At 22.2% G+C, this 11,127-nt stretch overlaps 2 protein-coding genes across 4 annotated transcripts; both read left to right on the top strand.

Moving 5' to 3' along the window:
• Positions 1 to 186: 186 nt before the first annotated feature.
• Positions 187 to 3,746, top strand: LOC122859293 (serine/arginine-rich splicing factor 1B). 2 transcript variants are annotated; one of them, XM_044162751.1, is made up of 4 exons: positions 201 to 622; positions 698 to 1,082; positions 1,161 to 1,356; positions 3,643 to 3,746. In XM_044162751.1, the coding sequence occupies exons 1-3, from the start codon at positions 453 to 455 to the stop codon at positions 1,350 to 1,352; spliced, it is 747 nt and encodes a 248-aa protein (XP_044018686.1). In that variant the 5' UTR covers positions 201 to 452; the 3' UTR covers positions 1,353 to 1,356; positions 3,643 to 3,746. The 2 variants fall into 2 exon arrangements, with proteins under 2 accessions (XP_044018685.1, XP_044018686.1); XM_044162750.1 differs by having other exon boundaries at positions 187 to 622; positions 1,161 to 3,666.
• LOC122859291 (nuclear pore complex protein Nup107) lies at positions 3,689 to 10,104 on the top strand. 2 transcript variants are annotated; one of them, XM_044162745.1, is made up of 5 exons: positions 3,689 to 3,804; positions 4,185 to 4,787; positions 4,863 to 6,485; positions 6,557 to 6,874; positions 7,300 to 10,104. In XM_044162745.1, exons 2-5 carry the CDS (start codon positions 4,368 to 4,370, stop codon positions 7,651 to 7,653), a joined length of 2,715 nt encoding a protein of 904 aa, XP_044018680.1. In that variant the 5' UTR covers positions 3,689 to 3,804; positions 4,185 to 4,367; the 3' UTR covers positions 7,654 to 10,104. The 2 variants fall into 2 exon arrangements, with proteins under 2 accessions (XP_044018680.1, XP_044018681.1); XM_044162746.1 differs by having other exon boundaries at positions 3,695 to 3,804; positions 4,460 to 4,787.
• The last annotated feature ends 1,023 nt before the right edge of the window (positions 10,105 to 11,127 follow it).

The raw sequence follows: 11,127 nt of genomic DNA, 5'->3' as shown, positions 1-11,127 counted from the left end.
CACTCAAATTTATAATAAATAATTATTAATTAATTTTTAATTATATATTATTGTTAATTATTATTTATTAACAATATAATTTATTTATAATTTTAGTTGTATTTATTATTATGGCGGCAGCACATGTCGGCATCTTGAATTTATTTTAACCGGCCATCTTGTTTCTGAGTATAAATACGTAGTAGAAAAAAGTTGTAAAAAAAAAAAAAAAAAAAAAAAGAGTAAAAGTGGCATTTGGATTAAAATTAACACTCAACAAAGTGCCCTTTATTTATAAATAATACTAAAATAAATAAATAATTAATAACAAACAAAAAAAAAGGCTTTAAATTATAAAATTTTTATCAAGAAAAAAGAGAGAAACACATCAACAATAACAAAACAAAAAAAAGGAGTAAAAATATTTATATATAAATTGAGCATAAAATTAATAATAATTGTAAATAATAATAATGTCTCACGGAGGAAGAAATGAGTGTAGAATATACGTGGGAAATTTACCACCAGATATTAGAACCAAGGATATACAAGATTTATTTTATAAATTTGGTAAAGTAACATTTGTTGATTTGAAAAATCGAAGGGGACCACCATTTGCGTTTGTTGAATTTGATGATCCAAGGTAAATATTATTGTATTAAATAAAACTTGAATTTCAAATGATTAATTAATAATATAAAATTTGTTTAATTAATAGAGATGCTGAAGATGCTGTTCATGCAAGAGATGGATATGATTATGATGGTTATAGATTACGTGTTGAATTTCCTCGTGGTGGTGGACCAAGTAATAATTTTCGTGGTGGACGTGGTGGTGATAGTGGTGGACGTGGTGGACGTGGTGAAATGAGTAATCAACGTGGACGTGGTCCACCAGCACGTCGTTCACAATATCGTGTACTTGTAACTGGTCTACCACCATCTGGTAGTTGGCAAGATTTAAAAGATCATATGAGAGAAGCTGGTGATGTTTGTTTTGCTGATGTTTATAAAGATGGTACTGGTGTTGTTGAATTTTTACGTTATGAAGATATGAAATATGCTGTTAAAAAACTTGATGATTCACGTTTTAGATCACATGAGGTTTGTTTGTCATATATTATTTATTTATTATTGATTAAATTATTTATGATGATTATTATTGTTGTTGTTTTTTAACAGGGTGAAGTTGCTTATATTCGTGTTAAGGAAGATCATGCTGGTAGTGATCGTGGACGCAGTGAAGATCGTGACAGAGGTCGTAGTCGTTCACGTAGCTATAGTCCACGTCGACGTGGATCACCAACATATTCACCACTTCGACGTAATTATTCGCGTTCAAGATCACGCTCCAGATCACGCTCTTACGACTAAGTGTGTACGTATAAGTCATTATACATGTCCATCATAACACAAAACAATGAAAAAACAAAAAAAAAAAAAAAAAGATATTAAATTTAATTTTTTTTTTTTTCTTTTTTTTTTAATTTTGCTCTTATTCAATAATTTATCTTTCTTTTTATTTCAAATCTTTTTGTTTTTTTTTATTTTGTTTATCTCTTCTGGTGTAAAATAATTTAGACAAACGAAAAATAATAATAATGATGATTAATTAATTAACTTTTCAAATAACACAATCAATTGGAAATTTGCTTTTTTTTTTTTTTTCCTAAATTTATTATTTTTGTGACTAATTAAAGACACTTTTTTCCAATTTTTTTTTTTATTTACAATTAATAATATTATTAACAACAAAACAACAATAGTGTGTAAAAAAAAAAAAATAATAAAATAATGAGACGAAGGTTTTTTAAATGAATTATTAGGAAATCGTGTTGATTTGTTTTGTTTTTTCTTTTTCTTTTAAATAAGCCAATTTAATATTAATTGTTATTATTTTTTTTTAAATTAATTAAATCGTTTTGTACAATTAAACATTCCGTTATGATTTTAATTTTAATTATAATTTTCAATTTAATGTGCTAATTGCATGAAGTTGAGATTGACATCTTAAATGGAAAAAAAGAAAGAGAAAATTCAAAATAACACAAAAAGTCGATAAAAATGCTCAAAATTATTTTTGACTAGTTATTGACTCGATTAAAATTTATAAGTTTTTATAAATAATATTCTTTTACAAAGTATATTATCACTAACAACAAAAAAAACAAACAAAATTCATCAAAAAAATTGTAGAAAAAATTTTTCTTTTTTTTTTTTTTTATAAATTTAACAAAACATTAAATGATATACCTGATTTTTTTTTTCGAGTGAGTTTAATAATAGCACCTTAATTTAGATAAATAATTTATAAAAAAAAAAAAAAATAATAATTAATTAATCAACAAACACACAGCTGTTTGAAAACACGAGTGAATTTGATTTTTTTTTTTTTTTTAAAAAAACATTAATAATGAAGAAAAAAAAGAAAGAAATAATTTTTCTATTTTTAATTATCCATCTGCCTTTTAACGTAAATAAATAAAAAAAATTTTTTTTTTTTTCTAAATATATTTATAATATAAAATAATGAAAAAAGAAAAAAAATAAAATTCACATGAAAAATTAAATGAAAATTGTTAAACATTTTCAAATGAAAGAAAAAAAAAAATTGTTTTTTAAATAAAAAAAGGAATTTAAAATAGTAATTAATTATTAAAATAATAATAAAAATCTGAATTCAATGATAATATGTATGTGTATTAAGAAACTAATGTATTTTTTCTTCTTTTGTATATTGGATTGGATTGTACCACAATGAATGAAAAACTGAATCCCACACGATCTTGATTCTTCGATGGATTATGGAAGCCCGCGTTTTGGATGGATTTTATTCGGACAATATTTGTTTATTTAAAAAAAAAAAAAATAATAATATCAAGTAAAAGGGATTTTAAAAATAATGGACAGGATAAAATTAACAAGAGGAATATTTAAAAAAAAAAAAATATAGAAAAATAACCGGATTCAGGATAAATAAATAAAAAAATTAATTTAAAAAATTAAAAGACTAAAGGGAACGCGAATGAAAAAAAATATTAAAAAACTGGATTTTCATCGAGACAAAATGCACAGATGGCCACAGAAGGATTCAAAGCAGTTTGATTAAACATTTTTTTTTTTTTATCTTAATTATCATTAATAATTTTTTTTATTTAAATTAATTTTTTTCCATCAAAAAGTAGTTTGCATTTTAACAATTTTTATTTATTCATTAACAAATTATATAATTTTTTTTTTAAATTTTTAAATCAAGTGATTTTAAAAAACAATTTTTACTTTTTTTAAATTTTTTTTGTTATTGAGTGCGTGGATAGTTCAACGGATCTTGGAGGATAAACGCACCTGGAGGATAAAATTAAAAAAAAAAAAAATGTATAAATATTATTATGATAATAATAAGGGCCTTGCGTCTCGATGGAATCTTAATTTTATTTTCGACTTTTCGACAATTAAGGAAGATTTAAAATAATAATAAACGTGAAGGATTTTATTGGGATTTAGGATGATCATTCATCGCGGGATGATATTTCATGACGAGTACGAAATAATATATTTACAATTAATAATAATTATTATCAAAATGGATACATGATGATTTTGGATTTAAAAAAAAAAATACATTCATTTGGATATTTAATAAATAAAATATATTTATATACAGGATTATAAAATTTGTGTTTTGGAGGAAAAAGGAGATAATTATCTTGATGGATTCTTCTTTTGTTGTGGACTTGACAGGATATATTGGATCATTTTAAAATATAATGGATTTAAAAAAAAAAAAGAAGAACATATTGATTTTAATTGTGTGGAACAAATTGAGGTACATACTTGCATCACTCAATTGCATTTTTTTTTTTTTTAATTTTTGCATCTTTTAATTATTCATTTTTGCATGCATTCATTTAGGTTCATAATTAATTATTACCATTATTTTTTTTTTACGTAGAATTTATATAATAACACACAACAATAAATAATTCTTATTAAAAAAAAAAAATATCATGGTTTTTTTATTTCTAAATCCATTTGTTTGTTGAATAAATTTTACTATAATTTTATTGTTGATAATTAATTAATAAAAAAGAGTTTTTTATTGACTAAATATTAAGACAATTGTTTATTATTAATTAAAAAAAATTAATTGTTAATTATTGAAGATTAAAATTAATTTCTTCAAGTTGGTAAATGTTTTTCTTCAAGTTGTCGGTTCTGATGGCTGAACATAGCTGCTGTCTAAAATAAGCAGCTACATTCAAGTGCCTCATTTCAAGTTGATAAATAAAAGCGGGGTTTTCTTGTCTCTCTCGAAAAAAACGGTTTAATTATTGACAAGAAATAAAAGTATAAATAAATAAATAATAGTGAAAATAAATAGAAATTAAAATGGACATATCTAGTCCAATTGATGATAGATTTTCTGATGATTCATTTAAAAATTTGAGTCAAGAAAATATTCGTAGACATTCATTTTTAAGGTTAAGCACAAAAACAACAGCACCAAGACGTATATCATTGCATCAAAGTGTATTAACACGTAATAATTTAGATGATTCATTTAATCAAAAAGTTAAAAATGATTCAATTGAATATGATGGTTCATTTACTGTATATACATCTGATCGTTTACATATGAAACCATCAAATGATCCATTTGATGGTAACAATTGGTCACTACATGAAATGATGGAAGACAGTGCATCAACTGGTATTGTACTTAAATCAAATGAACCATGGCGACAAACAGCAACAAAATTATACAATGAATTTCTTGAAATTATTCAAGCACATTCAAATCAAACTCAGGTATTACATTTATAATATAAAAAAAAACAATTATCTAGTAAATATATTTTAATTATTTGTCTATTTGTTTATTAGGTTTTTGAGACAATTGGTGATTTTATACAAAATTGTAGTGATACATTACAAATAATGCGTGAAATGCAATCAAAAGTTGATACAACAAAACGTTCAAATGAAGAATTAAGTCTTGAAAATGAAAGAAATACATGGCGTTTAATATATTGTCTATATCAAAATCGTTTAGCATCACAAAATTATCAAAATCAAATGGATTGTGATGATGATGATGACAATAATAATACACATATATCTGAAAAAGATGTTATAAATAATCTCATTAAAAATGAATCACAAATACGTGAATATCAATTAATAATTGATTGGCTTGAACAAAATGCACTTGATCAAGCTGAATCATTACCAAAAATTGAGCATTATACTGATAAAACAGTTGCATGGGAAAATACAATACATCAAATAAATAATAAAAAAACTGGTATATCATTTGGTTCATTGAGACAAATAGTAGAATCATTAGATCCAGATGCACCAATACGTGAAGGTAAACCACTTCATGATCTTGATAAAGAAGATGATAAAAGATTAGAAAAACGTATGTTTATTGAAGTTAGATGTGGACGTTTACAACGTGCCCAAGAATTAGCAATACATTGTGGACAACCATGGAGAGCAGCATGTTTACTTGGTTGGCAACCACATCATGATCCAAATTATAATAATCCATTAAATGATACTAAATTACCAATTGAAGGTAATCCAAATCGTGGATTATGGAAATTAAATGCTTGGCATATGTCTAAAGATACAAGAATTGGTATATATTATCGTAGTATTTATGCTAGTTTATGTGGTAATGTTGAACAATTACTTGATGTTGCATGTTCATGGCAAGATGGTTTATGGTCATATATGAAAACACTTATGGATATTGAAGTTGAAAATGAATTACGTGGTATTATGAGTAAAAATTATCCAAATATGACTGATGATTATTGGAAATCTAAAAAATCACTTGTTGATATATTTGATAATCTTCAATCATCAAAAATTAATGAAATTAGAAATCAATCAAATAAACCAGAACATATTATACAAAAATATTTAATACTTGATGATATACAAAAACTTATGGAACAAATTAATATATGGATTGATGATAAAATATGTCAACCACAATTTATACGTTTTTTAGCACATTTAATATTATTTTTACGTCAAATTGGAAAAAATATTAATGATAAAATTGCTAATAAAGTATTATTGACATATGTTAATGATGTATTAATTGAAATTGGTGATTCAATATTAATTGCATATTATACATCACAATTACCAAAAGATGAACAAATTATTATTTATGCATCGTATCTTGAAAATATTAAAAATTATGATATGAGAAAAAAATGTTTAGTTGCTGCTGAAGAAGCTAATTTAAATGTTGAAGCTATAACAAAATTAGTTGTTGAAAATATTAGAAATAAAAATATTGTTAATAGTTTTGATAATAATGAATTATCATGTAAAATTAATGATGATGATATTGAAAAAATTGAAGCATTAGATTGGTTAACATTTTACGAGGGTCAACGTGATGAAGCACTTTGGCAAGCAAATGCATTGATACGTTATTTTTTGACTTGTGAAAAAGTTGATGCTGCTCGTAGAGCATTCAACAAGGTAATTATTAATTTACGAAAATTAATTGTTGATATTTAATTGTTTATTTATTATTGTGTTTTAATTTTAAGATGCCAGCTGATTCAATTGAAGTAATTATGATGGAACATCCATCATTGGAAGAAACAATGCCAAATGTTTCAATTGTCAATGAGCCAGTTTACAAGGCATCAGCATCAATAAGAGAATACTTGTGTTATAAAGCTTATCTTGATGCTCAAGAAGGCTTTCAAGAATGGTTTTCACATTTTCATCAGGGTAAACCTGCACCACTTGAATCCATGTCTACTTATCCAACATTTACTGAAAAAGTTGCACATGATCATAAAAAAGCTCAGTATGCAGCTGAGTTGGAGAGATGGAAATGTACAATGGAACATCACACTAAGGTAATTTATTATACAAAAATAAACATCATTTAGCTCGGTATTGTTGTTATAAAAAGCCATGAAATATTTAAAATTAAAATGAATAATTATAAAAATAATATACAAGCATAGTTTAACATGTCGACATAATGATGATTATGATGATTTAAAATTTGTCGAAAAATAATTATGACAAGAGTATGGATCAGCACGATAAATAAATAAATATTCCATTTAAAAATTTATTTATTTTTTTTTTTTGCAAATTTACTATTATCCATATATCTTGGATAAATTGAAAATTAATTTATTTAAAAATTAATTAATTCATCATCGTGCTGTAATGACTCGCTGTTATTATTATTTCAAATTTAATTTTTATTAATATTTTCATCTTTTAAATGTATTTTATTGTTAAATGTTTATTTATTTGTTTTTTTTTTCAGGCGGTTAAACAACTTTTATACAACATTCTTCTGTTTCCTGATGGTGGATGGTTATCAGACTCAAACACTGATCCAGTTAGTGAGGATACACCTGAACATATTCTTCGTAAACATCAGCTAGATAAATTACGTAGTCTTTGTATTCCAAAAGTTGTACTTTTATTACTCAATGTAATGTCTGAAATGAATGAACATGAAAATTGTGTTGAACTTGCTGATACAATTGCATCATCACAATATAAATTATACAAACATTTTTCAACAGAACGTATGCGTGAAGTTTATCGTAAAATATCAGAATCATCAATAATACTTATGGATCAGAAAAAAGATGCTTGGGGTTATTCAAGATAAAAAAAAACTTTACCTGAAATTATTAATTATATAGTTTTTGTGTTATTTTTTCTAAATAAACAAACATCAGATTTTTACAAAACGAATTTTCTCATTTTTATTGTCAACCACATTGAGTTAATATAAAATTCAATACATTGTTAATAATAATTAAATAATAAACTCATATTTTGTTATAATTTGTCATGAAAACAATTAGTAATAATAAAAATAATAAAATAACAACAATTATATATATGAAAAATGATTATTTCTTTTTTTTTTTTTAAATATCAAGTAAACATAAATCATTTAAATTTATTTTTGTTTTTTAATTGGGTTGACTTTAAATCCGATTTAAACTTACATACTAACACTATCATTTTGTTTGATTTTTTTTTTTTTTAAATTCGACTAATAGACTACGAAACAATTTTTTTTTTTCGTTCGTTGTTTTACATATTATTTATGGTTTTTAAATATATATAGATTTTTATTTTTTTCATTTTTCATTACAACCATTTTGATGATGAAACAATGATTCAATCGACAATTATTGTACTTTATTATATTAATAATGAAATTGAATATTTAGATGATTAAAATATCATCAACGTCCACATTTAAAAACTGCATTAAATTCGTCAATAATATTTCACAAAATAAATTATAAAATATCATTGTTAAATAATAATAACAAAAAAATTTCTATAATATTTTTAAGACATTATTTAAACAATCAAAAAAAAAAATCTACATCAAATTAATATTGAATTTTATTTATTTATTCAACTGAAAATTAATTTTTTATTGTTTTTTTTTTTCAATTTAATAATTATAGATAAATATTAGTTTTTTTTTTTTTTTTTTTAAATTTTTTAGTTGAACAATCGTTGTGTTATTCAACAATTTTGTTTTTAAATTTCTAAAAATTTTTTTTTTTATTTATTTACTTGTTTTTTTCATTTTTTTTTTTTGTTTTTTTTTTTTTCTATTTGAACTAGAAGATTTCATCGTCACTGTAGATATGTAGTAAAAAAAAAAAAAAAAATAAGAAAATGTGATATGACATTTGATTTGATATTCAAAGATTAAAAAGTTATTGACGAATGATTCTGATTTTTTTTTTAAACAGTCATCAATGAATCACCCAAAAAAGTAAATATTACTCTCAAATATTTTTCACATTTCTAATGTTAATAATAATTAGTTACACATTATTAAATAAAATAATTTTTATAGCAAAAGACGCATTTTCTATTGTCTAATTTATTAATAATTTTTTAAATATTTATTATTTTCATTTGTTAATTAATTATTGATGATATAATAATAAAAACTATTTTGATATTTTTTATATATTTTAGACAAATTATAATCACTTTGAATAATTATCATCATAAATATAATAATATTGATAAATAAATTTTCTAAATATTTATTATTATCATTATTTTAATTATTGTATCTATTATTTAATTGTTAAGTTCTAATTTACATTTGATTTCATTGAAAATTAATTTAGATGATATATTTTTTAAACGAAAAAAAAATAAAAAATGATTGAAGTTTCTTAAATTTATTATACATCAGTTTATCTTTGTTAGTGTTAATTTTAATTTTATATATTTTTACATAATTGTTGCGTTTCAGTAAGTCAAGCTGATGACGACAAAGTATTCCAATTATTATTTATTAATTATTTTTATATATCATTATTATCAGATGATAATTTATTATTGTCACATTCACAGAAGTAGGATTCCATTTTCCCTTAAACTATACATTATTTTAATTATTATCGAATCAATTTGCTTACAATTTGTGTGCAATTATTGTCACATTATTAATTATCGTCTTTTTTTTTTTTTTACATTTCTATTATTTATTTATACATTAATAACGAATTTTATATTTTTATGATATTGTCAATGTTAAGTCTATTGCCAAATCGTAGTGCTATATTATTGTTAAGTTATTATCATTATTATTTTTGATATTACACGACTAAATATCTTGACAAAAAAATCTGAAATATCTACTAGTAATTTCGAAAAAAAAATTAATTATTTAGGACAAATTATAGAGGTATTATTTTAATTATTGAAATGTAATTTTAATAATTTAATAAATAGAAAAAAAAAGAAAAAAATTACTATAGAAATTATTAACCAGAATATTTTATTTCGAAATTATTTAACAGAGAAATTTTAGTTTCGAAATTATTCAACAGAGAAATTTTAGTTTCGAAAATTTAGTCGATCAAGATATTTAGTCGTGAAATAGTATTATTTAACATATTTTATTTTCATGCTCAAGATGTATCAATATTAATTTGATTAATTTTTTATTTTTTAAATAATTTTTTTTAGAAATCTGTATATGCGTGAAAATAATTATTTACTTGTTGACAACCCCCACCAGAACAATATGGATGGATCTATTAAACAATAAACTAAAAAGAAATTAATATTCTTATTTTATTATCTAAATTGATTATGTATTTTGCTGACTTCTTGGTTGATATTTTTCTTTTTTTTAATTTCCATTTATAATTTGATATCTTATCTAAATTATTACATACTTTCATGATTTTCAAGAACGTTTTTTCTTAATTAACGTCTATACTTTCTTTTTATTTTTAAGACTAATACTTTCATGATTAAATAAGAAAAATTTTCAACAAAGTTATACACCTGACGAATAATTGATAATATTTTTAACAAGTCCCAGTGGGTGTCAATTGTCAAATCAATAAAAAGCAAAAAAAAAATTCATAAAATAATTCAATTTTTATGTAACTTTTTTATTTATTTTTTTTCATTTATCCAGTGTGAATAAACGAGACATAAAATACCTCCATTCAAGGCACGATTTATACTTTCATTTTTATTTCAAAAAATTTTCACGCTTATATCATTAAATTTTCTTTATTTCGAATTATTTTTTCCTTCATATTTGGAAGATAAAATATAGCACATATAGAATTCGTAATTTATTTTTATTTTTTCTATGGACAAGTATTTCCATGAAAAAAAAAAAATCATTTTTTAATTATTTATAATTATTAATTAATTTTGAAGTTAATTTTTCAAAAGATATTTCAAGTTGTTGATTTTAATGGCAAATTGACAACTGGCCTCAATTCCATAATGACAAATGCAAAAACATTGTCATAAATTAAAATATACATTTATTATTATGTAAATATTTATAATATTATTATTATTATAACGTCAAGACGTAAACATTAAAATGATTTATTTTTATTATCTTGTCATTAACATTTTTATTGTCGTAATGAATTTTATTATCATCTAAATTTTATTATTGTCAAACAGACAGCATTTTTCTTTATTTTTTTTCATTTATCATAAACTTATTGTAAATATATACCCATAGTAATTTTTTTTTTTTTTTCATATTTTATTTATAAAATTATTTAATAAAATGATTTTTTTTTTTTTTACACATTAAAGAATCGTTGGATTTTTT

Source organism: Aphidius gifuensis, linkage group LG6 (assembly GCF_014905175.1).
Source record: "Aphidius gifuensis isolate YNYX2018 linkage group LG6, ASM1490517v1, whole genome shotgun sequence".
Classification (NCBI taxonomy): Eukaryota; Metazoa; Arthropoda; class Insecta; order Hymenoptera; family Braconidae; genus Aphidius; species Aphidius gifuensis.
This window is presented reverse-complemented; position numbering and strand designations above follow the sequence as displayed.